This window comes from Corvus hawaiiensis, chromosome 3, assembly GCF_020740725.1.
Source record: "Corvus hawaiiensis isolate bCorHaw1 chromosome 3, bCorHaw1.pri.cur, whole genome shotgun sequence".
In the NCBI taxonomy this organism is placed as follows: domain Eukaryota; kingdom Metazoa; phylum Chordata; class Aves; order Passeriformes; family Corvidae; genus Corvus; species Corvus hawaiiensis.
In genome coordinates this window covers 28,536,846-28,559,633 of record NC_063215.1, presented here as the reverse complement: position 1 = coordinate 28,559,633, position 22,788 = coordinate 28,536,846, and the positions used below count along the sequence as shown (strand labels likewise).

The window sequence follows — 22,788 nt, the reverse complement described above, 5'->3', positions numbered from 1 at the left end:
TAATCAACATAATAGTTCAAGACTGCTACTTTAAAAGAACAAAATGCTAAATGACCCAAACTACATATTTGATACCCCATTATCTAATGGTATCTTTGAACATCTTGAGATTCTGAAGATAATGGAATGGTCTCAAAATAGAAATACTATGAGTATTTAGCAACGAGACTAGTAGTTTTCTTGCATGTCTGTGTCCTTTCTTTCTTTCTATGGTGAGTTAACTCCCAGGGGTGAAAATACAGAGTCAGAGAGAGAAAATTAGAAATTAACATACTTGCCTAGCTTTGGAGCTATGTGGCTAGAGTTACTGAAACTCTTTGAAGGCAGAATTGGGATTCAGTAATTAAATTAAAATGAAAACTATTCTGGGAGAAGTACCACAATCTAGTTTCTACCCCTTCTGAGTTTAATATTCTAAACCCCAAGTCTCCTGTTATTACTACTAGTTAGTCATAGTCCACGCTTTCCTGGTATCTTCAAAGGCTTGAATAGTGCTGGCCACTCTGTTGCACAAAGGTCATTGGGACAGGTTCACATGTTCAGCAATTTATTGATGGGACATAGCTACATTTTAGATGTTCATCCCAATTTAGATAAAAATAGGAGAGACTGAATATGACCCTTTAATAGTATCGTATAATTTCCAGCAGGTCATTAAGTTGTTTAAAATTCTTCAACTAAAGGTTTCCTCAAACAGTATCTTTTCTGTTCTTCTTTGATATTTCAGTCTAGCCCAGAGTATGGACCAAAATTCAATTGAAAAATTTTGGGCAAGATGAAGACATTTAAGGAAATCGTGTACTTAAAGCAGTATCATAATCCGCGTGCACTTTTGTGATAAATCAGTGTTAAGTGTGTTGACCCTGGGTAGATGCCAGGCACCCACCAAAGCCATTCCATCACTTTCCTCCACACTGGACAAGGGATAGAAAACCTGATGAAGGGTTCATGAGCTGAGGTAAGGACAGAGAGAGATCACTCACCAGATACTGTCACGGGCAAAACAAAATTGAATTACAGACATTAATTTAATGTATTACTAACAAAATCAGAGCAGAATAATGAAAAGTAAAATAAAGTCTTAAAAACACCTTCCCCCCACCCCTCCCTTTTCCCCAGATCTACCTCCTACCCCAGAGGCACAGGAAGACAGGGAATGGGGATTATGATCAGTTCACCAGAGGTTGCTTCTGCCTCTGCTCTGGAAGAGGAGACCTTCCCATGGAAGAGAAGACCTTCCCATGGAAGAGAATTCTCCACAAACTTCTCTAATGTCAGTCCATCCAACAGGCAACTGTTCTCTACAAACTGCAGCAGTGAGGGATACTTTTCCATGGGGTGCAGTCCTTCAGGAATAGGCTGCTCCAGCATGAGTTCCCTACTGGGTCACAAGTTCTACCAGGAAACCTGCTCCAGCATGGGCTCCTCTCTCCATGGGTCTGCAGGTCCTTGCCAGGAGCCTGCTCCAGCATGGGCCTCCTACAAGTTCACAGCCTGCTCTCAGGCATCCAGCTGCTCTGGCATGGGTCTCCTCCATGGGCTGCAGGGGCACAGCTGCCTCACCATGGTCTTCACCATGGGCGGCAGGGGAATCTCAGCCCTGGTACCTGGAGCACCTCCTGCCCCTCCTTCTGCACTGACCTTGGTGTCTGCAGAGCTGTTCCTCTCATATGTTCTCACTCTGCTCTTGTCTGGCTGCAGTTGCAACGGCTCAATAACTTTTTTTTCTTCTCCTTAAATCTGTTATCTCATAGCTCTTACCACCGTTTCTGATTGGCCCAGCCTTGGCCAGTGGCACATCCATCTACGAGCTGGCTGGGATTGGCTCTGCTGGACATGGAGAAAGCTTCTGGCAGCTTTTCACAGAAGCCGCCCCTCTAGCCCTCCCCGACCAAAACTAGGCCATGCAAACCAAATAAAACTATGTGTGTGCAGGTGTAGAAAAATGCATCCACATGATTTTAACACATGCTGTGTAAAAATGAGAACAATGTGAGCAAATATCATCAAACTATAAATGCTATTGTTTATTTACATTGAATGGCTTCCCTTGTAAGATAAAGTTTATTCTTTAGAAAAATTTTCTCATTTGTAAATATCAGTTTAGGAGCCACCATCTTTAAGGGGAATCTAAATATCTGAAAGTGTCAGATAAGGATGCTGAGGGGAAAAAAGACTAAAAGAGAAAAAAAATGGTATTTAAGACAAATTAAACTATAACTAATGCAAATCTAATGAAAATTTCTAAGGTATTTAACATAATACTGTGTTTTCGTCATTTTCATTATGACTCCAAGCAAAAGCTTCATCATCTTATTTTGGTTTTCTTTGGTTTTCTTTCTGTAATCACTCATCTCCATGCAATAAAAACTGCTAGATATATTCAAGGGACAGAAAAGGCTAATCTGTAAATTAAATAGTCCTGGAGGACTCTGTAATCTGTTGTCTTTGACTGTAATACACAAAAGTCTCAAGCATATGATTAAGGACCTTGCATTTTCAGATATATTCTTTGAAAAGTAAGGATTTAATGAAGGGTTTTGTTGAATGTATAAGAACATATAAGAGTTGAGTAGTCTTTGCATATTTTCTTCATGAAGTTAAAATTCTCAGGCCTACATCTTTGGAATATCTACTTTTATAATAAACTGTTAAATGATTATCAGAAAAATATTTATGGTTAAAGCTTGTGAGTAGAACTTAGATGTTCTTGTTTAGTTCCTTGTTTTGCCTCAGATGCCCTATCTCAACTTTATTAGCATTAGTTTTGTCAACAGAGGGAGCGAACAAGAAAAGTATGACTTTAAGCTCTTTGTCTTCTGCACACAAGTACAATGAAATGCACTAAATACATATAAAATATTTAGCAGGAATAAAAATAGGAAAAAACTGACTTTTGTTACAGTGTTGTAGTTCTGATCAGTTCATTTGACTTATTCCAGTTTCCCATTACTAATTAGATGTTGCCCTTGACATTTTCTGTTTTGTAATGAGGTTTCAATATTCAACTGTATTTGGTGTGGAAACAGAAATAGTTTCCTCTGTTTGAATTCCTAGGCTGCCATGGAAAATACATGTGAACCTTAAGGAACAAGTGTTCTGAAGTTATCCTCAGAATGAAGCAGATGTGAAAGAAAACTTCCATTGGTCAGGTGAAACGATGACTATGAAATCAGCATTTTGCATGATAGTGTTCTTTCTTCAACTTTGCATTGTCAATGGGCAGGTAATATGTGAGAGGCAAATGACTACTGAATGGAGAACAGAACCAAAACCTACCGTAATAAAATGGACACCGAGGGAAAATATCTGTTCAGACTTTTACACTGAATGCTGGAATATGAATAAAAGTATTACTGGAGAAATCTCTGAAGAACATAACATCAGTATCCCTCAGATATGCCCTTTACAGCTTCAATTAGGTGATAGTCTCTTCATCTCCTCTGAGCCATCCTTTCAGTCCTATGGAATGAATTTGGTAAATGTCTCCAAGGAAGAATTTATTAACTGCCCTAAAGCTGGTTTTCTTCAAGAGCAGTTGATTTTTGTTTGCCAGATAAGAGGACTGCAGCAAGTGGACCCTAACTGGCTTGGTGTTGGAACTCATTACTTTGCAGAACTTCACAAGAGAGGTCCACTATTGTGCAACATGGGCCTTCGTCTGAACGTGACAGTGAAGCAGCAGTTTTGCCAACAGTCTCTGGATGCACCACTATGCTCTGGGCATGGAAAATGTCTAAGCCATGTTTGGGAAAAAGCATATAATTGCCATTGTTTCTCACAGTATTCAGGAACATTCTGCCAGAAGTTTGATATATGCTCCACTAAACCTTGTCACAACAATGCCTCCTGCACTGAGAAATCAGAACTTTCTGGAGATTACTACAAATGCACATGTCCTCCAAAATTTTCAGGTATTCCTTTTCTCCTCTAGGAATAAGTGTTATCATACACTGTATAAACGATCATACACTTTCCTTAATAGATTGTAAAACAATAAGAACAATACTAGCAAGGCTTTTGTCTAATATTATTGCCCACTGCTGCTACCACACCTGCAGAGTCTCTTTTACATGGAGTCACTTATGGGAGACTGTGCAGGCATTTGAAGATAGTTTGTACTTGCTGACATTCATAAGTGCATTGTAGAGAAAAACAGAATAAGTTCTTATCATGCTTCTTTCCTACTTAAGCATGAGACATTAATAAGTACTTGTTGACTTACAGAAGTAACTGGTTTTTTTCTTTTTTTTTCTGCAGTTCAGGTTCTTAGACCAAATAACTTAAATAATTTGGAGTAAGCTTCCCCAAAAATAGCCAGTTAACCAAACTGATGAAAAAAAGTAAATGCTTTCATTGAAATGAGCATTTCATTCGACCTGCCAAAACTCCCCTCCATTTTCAGTTTAAAGACCTTTCAAATTACATTAGTGAAATTTTAAAATCAAAATTTGGTCTAACTGAAAAGTCAAACCTTAAATTAGAATGATATGCAAAACAAAATACTTAGTTTTTCATCCAGATTTTTCTGTCCCCTAAAGTCTTTTTCAAAGGAAATTTGTTAAACAAACTGTTATCACCAAATTAAATATGTCACAAATGAAAAAAGAAAAAATCAAGTAATCCTATTAGGAAATATTGCAGTACTTACCCAAAACTCATTGAAGAAACTGAATTTGGTTTCGGATTACAATACCAGAGAGTACAACATGACTGGGTAAATTCTTATCTAATCTTATCTTTATTTCATGGACAAAAAAAAAAAGTGAATTAAGGAAATTTTGGGGATGTTGTTCCTGCATTCAGACCACTAGAGGTTGGGTACGTTTTAGAAAGTACTAGAAACATTCATTCTCATCACAAAAAGAATTTTTGTAGCTCTTTTTGTACTTGTGGAGCAGAATTCTTGTAATGTTCCTCTGTTGGACTGAACATCTATGGTCTCATTATAGCAATGCTATGCTATGAAACACAGCTGATGACTCAGGAATGAGTGAGGTTCATAGAACACACTTCATACAAATGAAGCTTATGTTGCATAAAGATTGCTGTAATTTATTTTTAATTGCTTTTCAAAGTGCATAATAATTTGGTTACTAATGCATTTCCCAATAGATTATGCAGGTATGAATAAGTGAATGTTATGAGAAAAATATTTTTGTAATTATTAAAAGTGCAATTAGACAGTAGAAAACATTGATGGTATGCAGTATGTTTTATATTTCCTTTATTGTTACTGGAGGCTGTGTAAAATTCTTTGAAAAGAATAATATCAAAAGTGTCTGGTACTAATTAAACTCAAATTAATGAAAAAATTTGCAAGCAATTTTGTTAAAAGCAATCATCATTCTTAATGTTATCAACAAGCAATGCTTAAAACATTTTGCTAGCCTATATAGGAGAGTTTTAGGTAATGCCCTCATTTTGTACTGACAATACTGGTCCATAAATAAGCTGTATGTAAACAAGAAGAGTTAGGAGACTAAACAACCATATATTATGTGCATGGCTACAAAAGAGTGAGGGAGGAAAAGATGCCTTCCTTAATATAAAGTGTATTAGAAATTTTAAAACTTTTTGAAGTGTGAATAATGCCATAGTAATAATTCAAGAGGCAAGCATAATTATATGGTATTTAGACCTGTATGCTGTAATAGCATAAACAACTTATAACTGAAATTGTAATTTCCAGAAAGCTGCATATTAAAAATATTCTCACATTTCCACTCAACATGAGAACATCTTTTGTTCTCAATGCTGAAAGAAATTGTAAGTTAGATTCATGTTAAAAGAAATAAATACCACAGTTCTAGTAGCATTTCTGCACTTTAAGCTATATGTGAATTTGTAACTATACATTAGGTGAGGTTGAGCACAGTAGCTCATATAAAAGCAGATTAATATCTTTCTGACTTGCTTTAGAATTTCAGTAAGTTTGGAGCAAACTAATGAACAATGTTAGCACAAATACCTATCTATCCATTTGCATATCTATATTGTAGCTATAAATTTGACATTTATTGTAGCTATAAATTTGACATTCACCAACCCCTCGAAATATTTACTAAAATTCAATGTTCCTATTATTCCTTTGACATAGGTAAAAATTGTACAGAAATAGTTGGACAGTGCCAGCCTTCTACATGTTTCAATGGTAACTGCATCAATGTTACTCCAAACACTTTTCTTTGTGAGTGTGACAAGGGCTTTACAGGTAGGAAATACCTTTTTTCCCTGTCTTACAATAACAATTTTATCTGTTGTAATAATGGTATGAATTTTTGCTTTATTAAAACAGTGATTTTAGATGATTATTGCACAGTTTGCCATATCCTTAGATTTTTTAAAAATAGGTTTTGTAAAATATAAAAATTAGACTTCCAAATTACTCATGTACTGATAGAACTCATGTACATTCTATAAATGATAGAAGCTTTTCACAATCAGATCCCATCCACAAGTACCTTTCTTCTATTGGCAGTATAACAGAGTAAGACTCTCAATCACTGACTCACTGGTTCTCAAATACAGAATTCACAAGAATCAGAACTCTTCCTGGATGAATGATTTTGAATGGTCATGACATTTGTATTCATAATTTCAACATCCTCTTACAGATGTTTTAGAAATAAAGGTTGGAAATAATCTAAAGAGTCAATAATGTCATGATTTAGGGGTGTGACTTGATTAAAAAGAAGGGAGTTAATTGGTTTATTTATGATATATGGGACAAATAAGATGTTTTCCTGAGAGAAGCTTGTATGAAAAAATGTATCTAAAACCATCCTATGTAAACACTTTCTTGGGGGATTAGGATAGGAGGCAAAAACTATTTATTCTTGTGCTTCACAGCAGAAGTTCACTGTATGGATGTGAGAAAAGCACTAATATTCACAAGAGCATTCTTTAAGAAGGAGCTAAGTATAAAGCTAGCTCTTGAATATCCAAGGACAGTAAAACTTTTCCAAATGTCTCTTTCTTGGAAGCATCACTTATCCTTGTCAATTATAGAATACAAAGAAATCATTACATTGAGATGAAGAGTTAAAAGAAAAAAAAAAAGCATACTGGAGTTAGAGGGATCAAAGAGCCAATCTTTATTTTCATAGTGAAGGACTGAAGATCCTTGTTGATATTTTAAATAAGTCTGTATAGAACTATATTTTTTAAAAAATGGGATAGACATGCTGAATTATAAATCCTAGTAAATCTGTTTTATATTCTCATTTTCTTCCCTTTCTTTCACTGTAGAAGCATCATGGTCAGCATATTTCTGAGAAAACTGAAAAAGCACCTCTTTTTTAAAAGTAAAAAATCCCATTAGTAAAGTTTTCTGGATCTGGTTCCTAACCCCCTCCCCCCGGTCCATATCTTTTTAGAACATTTACCTTTCACACAAATTCTGTAGGCACATCACTCTTGAAATTTTCTCTACAAAAATCTTTTTTATCTTTTCAATTTTGACATAGTGAGGGAGAGGAGAAATGAGACAGCAGGAACACCCTTCCAGATGCAGTAAATCCAAACCCATAACGACATGAAAACAGTTTCATGTCAAACTACTGGAGGGCAAGATACATTGCAACCTACTCTCCAAGTAGATGGTAAGGATTGAGAAGGAGAAAAGGAGACTGTGAGTGTAACTAGCTGCCTTTTTATTCTTCACTTAGCTAGAAGAAAATGGAGAATCCTTTTTTGTTTCTAAGCATAAGTATCTTAGAAGGAGAAGGATTTTAACTTTTTTTTCCTGCTTCTGTAGTACTGATTGACTAACATACAGTATAATTTTACAATTATTTTCTCACCAAATGTGGTGGTTTAAGTCTACATGTCTTCCCATGGACCTGTGTAAAGATATTTGCTAGTACAAAGGCAATTTCAAGAATAGCTTCCTGAAAGAATACTACCCATGTGAAAACAAATGTTTTTCTAGGAAAACAGACAATTTCCTATTGTTGTTTCGTTGCAGCTCTATTGTGTTCTCAGCCAAGGTGAGTTGTGTAATTATGAATCTTATAAGTTGTATACTATTTTAATTGTGTGAAATTGGTAGAAAACTCAAAACATTCTTCTGTCTTGATGTTGAACTTGCACACAGAAAACAAAACATAAAAACAAGATTGTGCACATTATGTTTAGGATTTTATAAACTTTGTCCTACCTTTTTTCTAAAATGAGGCAAGACTGGCAGTAACTACTTCACATGATCTGAATGAAAATATTAAAAATACTTGTTACTCTATATTGATGGGATGCAAATAAAATTATAATAAACTAAAATTGCTCAAAAGCATTTATTCAAAATAAGTAAAGATTGCTGAGTCCAAGTTGTGTTTGCAAGGATAGAACGGATCTATTAGACAAGCAATGTAAATTCTCATGTCAATTATGTGGGGGATTTTTTGTTAATTATTTAGTTCGTTCACTGAGCTCTCAAAACCTTCTTCACTCTTTTTTGAAAGAAGACTTTTAACATAACAGCAAACAGCTAGCTTTAGGTTTGCCATTATTCTTATGATTGAATACTCCAATTCATACCAGAATTTGCACCCTTAGACTTATTAAGAAGCATTTAGAGAAAGGGAATACAGGTAAAACAAAGATGGGGTGGGTACAGAGAGGAAGGAGGGAAAAATAGGCTGGAAGTGTGCAAGCAGTTGCTGCTCAGTACTCGTCTCACTGAGACCTGCACTGAATCACTGTAGTCTATCCATTCTTTTTATTAAATCTTTTCTTAACTCTCTTTCCACATAATCTTACTCTCTCCCCGTCTATGTGTTCTAAGGTCCCAGTGCCAGAACTGGAGAGAAAAAAGTGCCTGAATTTGGTGTCACTAATTTGAGTTAGACCATTGGTGATAATGGGCCTAATGTCTTTGGTGCCAGCAGTTGGAGTAAATGAGGGTCTCAGCATCAGCAAGCTGAAGAGAGACCACAGATCGTAGAAGTGTTTGTCTGAAGGGAGTCAGTTTAATGCCAGCAAAAGGCATCAGACTCAGCAATGGTGGCTCCCATGCCTGGTGCCAATCAGAGCAGGTGAGAGTCCCAGCACCAGCAAGTGGAGAGCAGAGCAAGAGTGATAGAGCCACTTGGAAGATAAAATGCTTATATTTTCCTCTGAGCTGGTCTCTGAGTGTGTGTGCGTATGTGCATGTGCACATGTGTGTATGTGCAGTTCATCAGCACACTTCAAGCTGCACTATCTGGCGGGTAGGAGGCACAGGATCTGGGCATCAATTTTAGATGAGCTGAGGTCCCACACTACTATTGAGGGGGTTTACAAAAGTGTCGGTCCTTGGGAAATAGAGTGTAAGGAGGCTGTGTATCTTTACTAGCAAGCTTCAATCCTGATCAGTCAGAGAAGAGGACTAGGATTTGGCTGTTTGTACATATGAATTCTGGGTGGGTGATGTTAAAGGCAATGCCTTATCTGTGGGTTGTCTATGTAGATGGTTGCATTAGTGTCTCCTACATGTGTGCATCTCTGGCATATATGTTCATTTTGGCTGCTAGCTGAGCCTGCAAACAGGAAAGCAGCAGCTGCATTCATTGGATGGATGGGACTCCCAGGTCTTTGGGTTCAGGAGACTGAGGGGAGATCTCATTGCAGTCTACAACTTCTTTATAAGAGGAGGGGCAGGTATTTTTTCTCTCTTGTGACTGGTGACAGGTCTTGAGGAAGTGGCCTGAAGCTTCAGGTCAGGGGAGGTTTAGACTGGATATCAGGAAAAGGTCCTTCACCCAGAGGGTGGTTGAGCACTGGAACAGGCTCCCCCAGAGACATAGTCACAGCACCAAGAGTTCAAGAAATGTTTGTACATTGCTTTCAGGTACATGGTGTGATTCTTGGGCTGTCCTTTGCAGGGCCATGAGTTGAACTCAGTGATCCCAGTGGGTCCAACTCAGCATATTCTATGATTATATGGTTCTAAAAATCTCATTTAGCTAGGAGAAAAGAAAATGCCATCTTTACAAAGAGTTTTCATGCATGCAAAAGAAGGGGCTGTTACTTGATACCATTATTATTTAAAAGGATGCAAAATATAAAAAAAAAAAAAAAAAAGAGGATAAGATACCCAAAAGTAATCTAGACTCCATACCCTTTCTTCAGGGGGCTTATTCATATTTATCATCATACAGAGTGCCTGGTTCAAGCTGCAGTTCCAGCCAGCTCCAACCCACCTACTACAGGTCATGGCTAAGCTCACAGCTGAGATGGGGGCACCTTGAGTGAAATGTACTTAAGAAAAGGCAAAACGCTGCACAGGTATAGAGGAATAAAGCAAAAAATATGTGAGAAACAGCTCAGTGGAAGTCAAGATGAGTAAAGGAAGGGGGAGGAGGTGTTGCAGGCACCAGAACAGATATTCCCTTGCAGCTTGTGGTGAAGAATGTGGTGGAGCAGGTATTTCCCTGCAGGGTGTGTAGTGTAGCAGTCTGGAGTGGAGTGAATTGAGACCTAAGAAAGGGAGGAGAAAAGGTGTACTCAGAATGGCACTGAGTACAGGTATATTAATATGTTTGGTATACCAAGCAGAGAAAATGACAGATGAAAAATTCCCTAGATGTTTGTATTTCTTTTGAAGAAGATAAAATTAGCTACATGATTTTGAGTCTACTTATCTAAAATGTTGTATCTGGTTTAAACACGCATTAAAAATGGATCATGAGACCAGTGAATCAGAAAAGCTTCAGAGCAAATACTAAATAAAATTTTCTTTAATGACAATAGAACAATACTTAGGTATGTAGTAATACGTTGCAGGATACCAGAGTGATCAGCCTGTAGCCTTGTATATGCTTTAAAGACACTTCCAGACATGCTGTAAGTTATGGACAGCTTCATGAGCTTATTACACAATTTTATATCGTTACTTGGCCAGTAGTGTGTATCACACTGCAGTCTGATTTTTTCTGTATTTTCAAAGCCTCTGCTTTGAACTGTCCAGAACCCCTCCCACAGTCTTATGATTATTCACTTTTACATACCTGTCTAGTCTGCAATAGCTTACAATGAAAATCACCGGTGTTTAAAAACTTATCACTGTATATAAATCACTTTCTCAAATGATTATTATTAGCATCTGAGTCACTATTGGAATTTTTGTTATGTTTTCAACTGTGGTTCTTTTCAGATTTAGCAAAATCATAAAATTAAGTCAGCAGAGACATTCATTTTGATCTTACTTGTTCTGCCCTAGAATTGTCTGTCTCTCCACTGACAACAGAGATATCGCAGTAAGCAAGATAGTAACTTGTATGTTTCAGTTAAATGCCTAAAATATGATGGAGAAATTGTGTGTTTCATTTCATTAGCATATAAAAAGGGGATTAATCAAAAGGTGTGAAAAAATGGGGAAATAGGGAATGAGAAAATGTTTGGATGTAAATTCTAGCTAATTGTTAATTTTAGCTTATTGTTTCAGCATCTGCTAGGTGCTTTATGAAAGGGCATACCGTCAATAGTATTCATTAATGAAGTAGCCAGTTCTGTAAAAGATTCTTTTGGGAAAGGTAATGCTGCTTCTCTTACAACTTTAAAACAAGCCAGTGTAATAATCATTATTTAATAAAATATATATATATGAAATATGACAAGCAGTAGGAAGCAGAAGGAGCATTTCCATAGCGCCAGAAGTGAGCATGTATTTTCTTTTCTTAATAGACCTTTTCAGATACATTATCCAGACTCAGTTTCATGTAACTATAATCAGTGTAGAACTCAAAGCATTTAAAGCTAAGATTTAATAATAACTTTTTATATAACTTAAGAAGATAGGATGACACCACAAAAGAGGACATAGTGGAGGAGTGGGGAAAAAAGAAAAAACAGGAAAAAGAAACTTTTTTCTATAAAACTGAGTTAAATGTTTGTGATACTTCACCAGAAGATGGGCTCAGAAGGTGATATCAGCTAAAAAACTGAATAGAAATGAGGATTTAGAGAAAGACATCTTAAGTTTATTAATTAGTATTCAAAGGGGAAAAAAAACCCTGGAAACAAAAGAAGAGAAAAAAGAACAAAAAATAAGAGGAATGGAAGTAGTTGAAATAAAACCACAAACATTCTTTGCAAAAAGGCAAAAGTGAGTGTTCGTAATTCTGGTTATGTTTGGGAATCTAGGGTAGTCAATGAGGCTGATGAATGAAAGGTTGCTGAAATATGGCATTCTTTGTTAACCATAAGTCACAGCAAATACCAAGAACAAAAGAACTCTCTCTACCTCAGCACAGTGCTGGGCCTGAAATGGGAGACATGCCAAAGGCACCATTAAGTCCATAAAATATATCACTTATATCACTATTCATTTTTATGGAAGTGATTGGATAGTGAGGTGATGGATGAATAGACAGATAGGTGGATAATACAACAAACAGAGATTGCTCATGGTTTGACTGTCATTATTCATATTTAGCAATCACAGTTGTATTGGTGAAGAAAAAGCATACATTGCAATATATTGGTTTAATATTTATGAAAAAATAGAGATGTTATATTTCTTTTTGGTTCTGCCTGTGCTTCCATTTCACTTACAGAGTTATAAATTACACTTACTAAGAGGAAAAAAAATAAAACCCACAAGGTGATGTGAAAGTTTAGAGAGCATACTGAAGTCTCACAAACTGACAAAGCAAATATTAAAAATAATAGTCTTTCTAGAAAAAAGACACAGTTCTGCAGGAAATAATGAAAGTGACATAGCCAATAAAGTTACTGACACTTTGAACAGCAGAGTGTTTAAAATTCTCAGCATTAAGCAAGTAAAAAATTTCTAAAAGAAAAAAAATGGGAATCAAATCCCCAGTTTATAAGCAAAAATAAAAGTTTACTGTTACTATTTCACAGTGGGTTGATAATAATAGCTTATGAAATTCATACAAGAAGGAAAAAACCAAAAAGAATAAGATGGAATACTGCAAAATTGAAAAAAATAGAAAATATCACCCTTACATTAATTCTTTCTGCAACTTCAGTCATTTTTGACTCTATGTCAGGAGCAGTCTATTACCTGACATAGAGACACCTGGACAAGTGTATTTGTTCTTAAAAAAGCATCCAGCTGTGTTGCTTTTCTTAGTAGTCAAAATTATATTCTGTCACTTTATATCAGCAAAATAATTCATAAAGACTCATACAGAAAGCACTGAGATGCTTATTCTGATGACTGCAAGTTTCTCAACTTCTGCACATTACATAAAACTGGTTTTGAAAAAATGAATAGAACATACTTGCATTCAAAATTATGAATGATGAGTTTTAATGTCCCAAAACAGAACATGAATTCATCTCTTTGTCATCCATGTATATTTTATCAGTTATATTGTCAGCCTAGCTAAATCCTAACACAGATTTTTAAGTTATTCAGTGGCAATGCATAGATCTAACTGACTTTTCAGCATCTTCTAGTTCTTCAGTACAGTGAAGATGGATGAGGACCTTAATTTCCTCGATGTTTATGTTAAGGTTTAATCTCTTGTTGTTTTGATCAAAAGAATTGATGATATATGGCATATATCCTAATATGTACGTAATGATTGGCTAAGAACAGTCTGTAGCACAACAATTATATAAATCTTGATTTAGCACAAAATCTCTTTCTTACATATGCTGACAAATACAGATTCCTTTCTGCCAACTAAGTACAACTTACAGGTTGTACTATCAGAAAAGTTACCGCATTGTAGCTTTTTATCGCTGGAAGACATAAACAGTCTGCTTTAAACAAGGACCTGTGTCTCACCCATTATGAAATAAAAAAATATATTTGAAACCTTGCCTGTATTATGAATTTTTCCTGAAGCCTTCAGGCAATCTGATAGCTGATAGTACTGAGTGGTTTGTATTGATTCATAGTATTATTTTAAAATTTCCTTTGTTGTAGAAATCATACCAGCTTTGATTATTGTCATGGTTTAACCCCAGTAGGCAGGAAAGCCCCACCCAGCCATGCTCACTCCCCACCAGTGAGATGGGGGAGAGAATCAAAAGGGTAAAGGTGAGAAAACTCATGGGTTGAGATGAAAAAAAGTTTAATAGGTAAAGATAAAGCTGTTCACACAAGAACAGCAAACTAAGGAATTCATTCACCACTTCCCATGGGCAGGTAGGTGTTCAGCCATCACCAGGAGAGCAGGGCTCCATCACATGTAATTGTTACTTGGGAAGACAAACAACATCAATCCAGATGTCCTTCTTTTCTTCCTTCTTTTCCCACCTTTTCGTTTCTGAGCATGACACCATATGGTGTGGAATATCACTTTGGTCAGTTGTGGTCAGCTATCCTGGCCATGTTCCCTCCCACTTCCTTTTGCACCCCCAGCCTGCATATTGGTAGAGTGGGAGAAGGAGCAGAAAAGGCCTTGATGCTGTGTGTAAGCAGTGGTCAGCAAAACTAAAACATGCCTGATTTTTCAGAACAGCTTCCATCATAAATCCAAAACACAGCATCATACTAACTACTGTGAATAAAATGGACTTGATCCCAGACAAAACCAGTAAAATCAGAAACTGAGCAGATTATCCAGAAGGTTATTAGGATCAGCACTGTCAAGCATAATTCTCCTAATAATATTTTTATCACTGGGAGAATCAGTACGGTCATTATCATTCGTGAGAAGTCATTTTTCTATTTGGAGAGGTGAACATTATCTTTCAAGTGAAAAAAATGTTCTTTATATGAACTTTGTTAAAAGCACAGTCTTTCTGAGTCGGTAATGTCGCCTATATTTCTGTATTTTGGTGGGAATGCTGCAAGTTTCTGTTGAATGACTCTATTGCAGCTGTTAAGTAGTTTTAAGCATATTACAGAGGTGGTACTGCTACTATCTGCTTCTTGATGGGTAGCTTAAGTTTCATTTAGCGTTTTGTCAGGAATGATAGATGAATGATTTAATGGTACTGAATTGTTCGCCTTGCACCAGTAATTCAGGATTTCTTTTCCATCAGTTGACAGAATTTGATCATCTCCATTGAAATGCTGTGCAATAGCACCATCATAGGGACATATATAATTTGAAGCCACTGCAAAGATGTTTGATGTGATACCATTTTGCATTTTGTTGACATTTATACTTTCCTTCATTATCATTTTAAAACTTTCATTTACGGTGAGCAGCTTGTTTATTTGCCAGTTTTTACATTTTACTCTAGCTTTGTTCTACATTTATACTTAAACAGTGTTCTGGTGAAATTATTTTTAAAAGAACCCAAATGCATCTCACATTTGCCTTTGACAAAGCAAAGAACTTCCTCTGAGGTAGCGTATGCTGCCTGACATCTATGCTATGCTGGCTGAAAAAAATCAAAGAATGTAATATTAAATTAATGTCAGTGTTATCTACTTCATCCCTCTTCTCCACTGCTGGATACCTAGAACATTCCCTACAAGAAAAAATATTTCCTTTTATTAGGCTGCAACAAGATAACCACTACATGATTTCTAGTCATCGTCCCTCAGCTTTTTTTTGTACACTTCCTAGCATGAAACTATTTACCAGTAGGTGCTAATCTGTTAGGACCCCAAAAATAAAGGCACTCAGGCTCTGCAAAGCCTTATGCTAAATGCTAAACTAAAATTATATCTATAATGAGTAGAAAAATAATAATAATAATAGTAATAATAACAATAATAGTATACATAATCTTATATATCTGTATAGATTTTGGTAACCCCAAATTGTGTTGTATTGAACAGTCCTCCAAACACCACGCAGACCTCCATGCTGACTCAGTCTATGGAAAGGGTTGCTGTATTTTGGTCATTCAAGCTATTACAGGATTTTCTTAGAGGGAAAATCTTGAAATCTTCCTTGCACTTGGAAGCTGCCATCAAGTTATTCCAAAACTTTTGGGGGTTTTTTTCCCTAAACTGAACTCAAGTTCATTCAAATTGTCTTTGTGAATCCTGTTAATTAAAATTTTGATGCTTCTTGTTCTTTTAAGCAGGAGTTTCTATAATGTTTCCCTTTCTATTTTACATTGTTTTTTTCAATTGAACAGGTAATCTGAGATAGAACAAGAATATGTTTTCTTCAACTATTTATGAAATTAAAAAGTCAAATGCTATATTACAATAAATGTAATATAAATGTCATTAAAATACTTGTTGTTCTTTATAAACACAGACTGGTTTGACAAGATTTGTAACTTACAACTCGTTGTCTATTTTTGCTACTTTATGGTATCTTTATTGTCTCCCAGGTATTTGCAAATAGCTTGATTACTTGACATTTTCCATTTGAGCTTTTAAAAAGCTAAACATTAAGAATGACTTCCATTATGTTCTTCTTCTCTGCTTTTCTGAGTAATTGAACCTGAACCCTTTGATGTGTTACTATTGGTTTTTAAATTGCACTTGTCAGGCATCCTGTCACATGTAGCAACCTACAGGTTGATACCTGCAAACAAACTGCATGTTACATAGGTAATTCTGACATCTGAAACTTCTAAACTACATCCCAGTGATCTAAATAGAAAACTGCTATGCCTAGCATATATAAGAAGACAATTTTTCCTTCTCAGCTGATTAAAGTACCACAGTAGTGATGACCAGTGTTCTGAAACTCAGTAGTATACTATTTTTACTTTCTATCCTAGACGTATGTTTATCTAGGTCCTTTCTTTAAACAAGAGCTCAAGGGTTTGCCATTTCATGCCATCAACTTTGTGACACTGTAAAGATACAGTTTTCTGATCTCCTTTGCTCTTTCATCATAGTGAGTATATTACCTTTAATAGTAGTAAAATAACCATCTGCCTCTCTGTAACACCAGTCTGGCCTACCAGTTCCTTAGGTACAGAATGGATTTGTCAGTAGTCACATATTGTTGGTTTTCTTCCTTCAGCTTGGCAACCCAAAGCCTTCCAATTAAGATTCTATGATTCGATGACCCCCAAATTAGAATCTATACCTAAAGGAAAAAACGTAGAGGAAAATGCATGTCATGGGTTACAGAAAATACTTTCTTTTTTATTTATAAGGAAAGTATTTCCATTTAAACAAATAATTTTTGCAATGGCAAAAAAAATTACTGATTCACATTTTGATTGTTAAGTTTTAAATGCATGAAACTAATTTCTAAATACTGTTATTTAGTCAGTTATTGCATAGATGAGTATTCTTATCTAATTGTAGACTCTGCACATTTCACTGGATTTCATCCTATTTTTCTGTAGTATTTTGAAACCCATCCCTAGCAAAAAGCTGTCCCCAACAAATTTCAATAATTTGTAATTACAGACTCTCATTTGGATCAGACTCATTTTCCAGTGTGACCAACATAATTTTATGGATTTACTTCAGTGATCATTTACAAAAATTGAAAACCCCAAGTCAAACAGCATTCTGTAAATGAGTACACATTTAGAAATGCAATAAATGTTTTGAATCTACTGAATTGCAGCTCCTAGATAATCATGGCTTTATTGGGCAAGAGGAACAAAAGGCTTTAGCATTTATTTAGTTTTATGAATAAAAACCAAAATAGGCAAACCACATCTACTCACTCTCTACTCACATTTACAATGTAGTTTTTTACTTTGTGATTCATTATTTGGCACAGATTAAACTGGATTTAATTATATACATTTATTAATCATTGTCTTTTTAAAACAATTGAGTTCCTCACTTATGTCTCAAATCCACCAGTTGTATTGGATCACTATAATTGTGTTTCTAAATAAAGATATTTCTGAATATATATGTTTTAACAACAAGGCAAAATGTCATGACCTAATATACACTCATTGTGTAGTAAGTTTTTGTGAAACTAATATGATCTTCTCTACAATAAGTGGGTATAGCTTTGTTTTATTAAAATTAATTGTGATGTCCCATAACTGTTGCTGCAAGAATTCATGGAGTGAATTCTTTCTGGCTGATATGCATGACTTTCCTTCATCATTTATATCCTGTCAAACTTCTGGGGGAATTTAGAGAGGCTCCAATTTCTTGTATCTTCACTTAGCATGGGTATGTAGCATGTGTGTATGTAGTGTGTCAAAAAATAAATAAGCTGATGTCCTTGGTGTATGTTACTTCAATTAGAAGTTAATAAATATAATTTAACTCCATTATCTCAGTTACACCAATGAAGACAGGCAGAGAAGACATCAAACTGGGGAGGCTTGAGTCTAAATATGTCAAATTTATGTTAGACAATTATAGAATATCAAAATCATTATAGAGTGTGAGTGCCTTGATGATTAGGGGGTATTTGTTTAGAGGGTATTTTATCACAGTTTTGGTAGAGACCACTTATTTTCCAAAGTCCTGCCATCAATATAGAAGCTTTCATGAGCTCTAAGGTGCAGTGCCTGCTTCCTCTCCATACTCACTGAGTCTTCCCTGCTTAGACTTGCCACTGCCGTGATCTGCATGTGAAAGACCTGATCACTGTACCCTTAGGTGTTCCATGACTGCATGTTGAGAGAGAACATAGGCATGCACTCTTCACTTGGTTTGTCCAAAAGAAATCTATTTCACTGCAGGAATAAAGAGCTTAATAAGTGTTCAGTACAAAAAGCTGCAGTTTCACAGTTTCTTACTGTTGTTATTGGCATTTAAAGCCAGCAGGTTGTCTTTACTCAATTAATTTCATAGAGTATCACTTAGTAGGAACCATTTTATCAACACTTGACAACTAAAGAATGCTTTGCTTATATCATTGGTTTTTTTTGTTGCTATTTTTTTATAAAAAGGAAACATAACCAGAACTGTTCCTGAAGCTATTTTTATTCAAAACACAGGAAGCCTTTATACACTATGTTAAACTATTGTACAACACAGAAACTTCTGTGGGTGCGTATTAGCACAAGAAATCATACATGGAGTTCATTCCTATAAAAAAAAAGCTTTGCTGTATGAAGAATTTTTTTTTTATTATTATTATGGGGATTATTACAAACAAAGAGAAGCTAGAAATGTAAAGCAAATTTCATGCAATTCCTCTTGAGATCGATTCATCCTAAATATTTTCCTTTTCTTCGATGGATATCCTTGCAGAAGGCAAATTTGTAACAGTTTTAAGACAGTACATTGAGTAGACTGAAGAACTCTAGAGTCTGAAGAAAAAGAAATTATGTACATGTTTTATTGATTTAAATTACATTGTACACTTCCAATTCTATTCAATACAGTCTAGGTTTCTTTTTGTAATTATGTTAGTGAGGAAAAATTACTAAATTTTTTTTTTTCCTATATTTGAACTGCTCTTGTTGGTTTTATGAACTCACTCTAGAGAATAATTTCTTTAGTTTGCTTCTGGCATCTGTTATTTTTCTCTTACCTAAGTACTTAATGCTTACTGGTCAACTTGTGGTAGTTTTTTTGAATATAAAGCTGGAGTGAACATAAGCAGTAATTTGAATTTCCTTTAGGCACTAAGTATGGCTACAAGACCATATCCATCTGTAGTCAAGAGAACTGCATTTCTTCTTCATCTCCTTTTATTACTATGACTTATTTCTTCCCCCTGGCTTTTCAGCTTTCTCCCAAGCTAATGGGTTCTCAACTCTGAGATACCTGATAACTTGTCTTGTCATTAATCACTCTGAAGTTAACAGATAGTGCACCTTTCAGCACTATCTTCTTTTTAACTTTGTTGACATAGTAATGAATCAAGGTCATGAAAATATAGAATTGTGCCTTTAGAAAACAGTATTGCTTATCTTTTTACATCAGGCAGTCAGTCATTAGAAAAAAAATCTTTTCACATCCTTTCAGAAGAATAGAAGTCTGATTGAAGTTTATGTGTTCAAAAAGCTAATTGCATATACAACTAGAAAGACCAGCGTTCCTGCAAATAAATGCAAATGAAAGGAATTACATTTATTATTTCTAGAAATGTATGGTGTTAAAGAAGCATTGTGTGATTAAAGACTGTAATACATTCGGGTCTTTTACCATGCCATTTCAATTTAGAATTGAATGCTTTGTCCATTAATATGTGGACAGATTGTTGGTCTATATAGTCATGATTACACATTTTATTTCTGTACAGTAGCTTATGTCGGGAGCTGCAAATAAAGAAGTTTAAATAGTTTGCAAATGGCTTTTAACCCATGGTTCATTTGGAATCCATCCCAGACATTGATGGTCTTGCCTGCAAAAGAGACAGAAAGTTCAGTGCAGGTCAGATAATGATTCTTGATTGATTATTTAGTTTACATTTCAGAATAATTCCACTAGTTCTGAACAAGCCATTAATACAGGAGATCTTTTATCACTTTTCAGGGAGAAAGAGACCCTGGGAATTTTGATACATTTCAAAGAGTTCAGTTCTTGTTTTAATTTTTGTTCATAATGATTTATAAACATAATAGGACAGTGTTCTGAGCATGTAAATCCCTTGAAAGCCTTCCAGCACACTGATCATGATGACAGAAAAGCAAATATAACTTTGAACCTAGAGCCCAAAACGTGTCAAGTGTATTAACAGTAGAAATGTTTCAATATGTTACCTACCTAGTCAAAAAAATCACAATTTATTAAATGTTCATAAGTATAACCCCCTAATCACAATTATATACCTGCAAATGCATAAATAGATTTCACAGTTTATATACTTGGTTGTGGGACAGCATCAATACCTACAGCACTTTTACATCTTTGCTTAAGAGAATCTCTACAGCCTCTCTACACAAATGCACACAAACCTCTCTTATGGGCATAGAACATTTAGAGAGATAAAGAGAATATTCTTTTAAAAAACATCTTCCATATGTTTATTAATAGAAATAATATTAATAGTAAATATATCTCATGTTTAGACAGATGCAAGATCAGCAATAGCTTCTTAATTTTTGTAGCATTCAAGGTATTCAAATATTCAAATTTTTAATGATACTATGCAACAGGGCCATCAAAGGCCAGGTTGAAGAGAAAGTGGACTATAAATGAGTCAGAGTTACCAACACCAGTAGCATCATTTTAAAATAACAAAATGAGTACTATGTGATAATGGCACCCATCCATCAGAGCACTTAAAAAATGTAGGTGACATAAACAAACACTCTTGTTTATCAATCTCAATTAACAGGTCCTTTAAAAAAAAAAAAAAAACAAAAGATTGTTTCTTCCACAATCAAAAACTGAGCAGACTTGGGGGAGAAGCCTTCACATGGCAATGTAGCAAAGAGGAGAAAAAGGCAGTGTTCCGCAACTTATGAAAAAGACTGCTGGAGAGGAGTAAGCATCAGATAGACATGAGTCAGTGGTGTTGGAAAGAACTTCCTAGGAACTAGGATGACTGAACAGTTAGCCAAGAAATCAAGCCCAGAAACAGGGCATCCAAGTGGAAAGTAGAGGAAGAATTGGACGAGTAAAAGTGAAAAATCTCATGGGATGAGATAAAGACAGTTCAGTAGGAAAAGAAAAAAAACATGCATTCAGGAAAAGCAAAACAAGTTCATTCACTAGTAGCCATCAGGGGACAGGTGTTCAGCTGTTTTGAGGAAAACAGGGCTCCCTCATGTTACAGTTACTTGGGACAACAAATGAAGTAACTTGAAATGTCCCCCCACTTGTACCTTCTTCCCCATAGCTCTTGCTGAGTACAATGTCATATGGTCTGGGATATCCCTTGGGTGTGTTGGAGTCCCCTCTGTGTCCTCTCCCAACTTCTCGTGCACCTCCAGCCTCTTCACTGATGGGGCATTGTGTGAATTTTAGAATACTAGAATCATAGAATCATAGAATGGTTTGGCTTGGAAGAGACTTTAAAGATCATCTAGTTCCAACCCCTCTGCCATGGACAGGGACGACTCCCACTAGATCAGGTTGCGCAAAGCCTCATCTAACATCGCCTTGAACAATTCCAGGAATGGATTAGCCACAACTTCTCTGCACAGCCTGAAAAGGCCTTGACACTATGAGCACTGCTTAGCAATAACTATAACCCTGATGTGTTATTGACACTCTTTTCAGCACAAGTCCTAAACATAGCCTCATATATACAATTATGAATAAAAATAACTCTATCCTGGAAAAAATAAGAATAAAAAAAAGCAGAATATGTTTTTAATTGAGTAAAAATCAAGGACATGAAGACAGAACAGAAGACAAAATTTGAAAATATGTCAGAATGAAGTAAAAGGATTCAATCTCCCCAGTTTTTTGGCTTATTGGATCATGTGGGCTTTGAGGATGGATGAAACTTTACAAGATTCTTTATCTTGTAAATCAGTGCACTGCATAAAATGACAACTGAAAATTTTTCCATAGCAGAATAAATAAAATCAAGAAGATACAGATTTGGATAGCAAGGCAATAGGTTGATGCATAATCTAAAGTGCTTTCTAAAGAGGATACAATAAATTCTTCAGTATATATACACCTGATTGCCTTTTTTATTTTTGCCAGTTAGAGGGTAAATACACTACTGCTGGCTGGCAGTTTCTTGCACCTGTGAGAGACTGTAAGGCTTGTGTAGTGCAGTGAATATGTGATTTTTGCTATTAAAAGTAGAAGGCTTCAGGCTGTGTACTAACCTAGCAGTGCAGAGTCTCAGACTCACCTTTGTCTGAGCTGGGTTTCATGGCTGCTGCCTCCCCTGCTCCAGCTTCATCTCTGGAGATGGCTGCTGAGGAGAAGGGCACACCACCCATCCTTCAATCTTTGCCAGGCAAATAGTTCTTGGTGCCTGAGGGATAAGGCTTTAGCTGGCAGTCCAGAGAAAGGAAGTTATCTGTGATTAGAAAAATATCATTAAAACAAAAATGAAAATAGTAGTGGAAAATAAAACCAAACAGACAAACAGCAGCAACAATAACAACAAAATACACACACAA

General features: G+C 35.6%; 1 protein-coding gene across 2 annotated transcripts in view; it reads left to right on the top strand.

Annotated features, from left to right (window-relative positions):
- The window catches only part of EYS (eyes shut homolog), an 860,563-nt gene that overhangs the window by 94,571 nt on the left and 743,204 nt on the right, over window positions 1-22,788 (top strand). For both annotated transcript variants that reach the window (XM_048297572.1, XM_048297571.1), the window contains exons 2-3: window positions 3,058-3,914; window positions 6,101-6,214. In XM_048297572.1, the coding sequence (XP_048153529.1) occupies window positions 3,161-3,914; window positions 6,101-6,214 (868 nt within the window). In that variant the 5' untranslated portion in view covers window positions 3,058-3,160. The remainder of the gene's footprint in view (window positions 1-3,057; window positions 3,915-6,100; window positions 6,215-22,788) is intronic.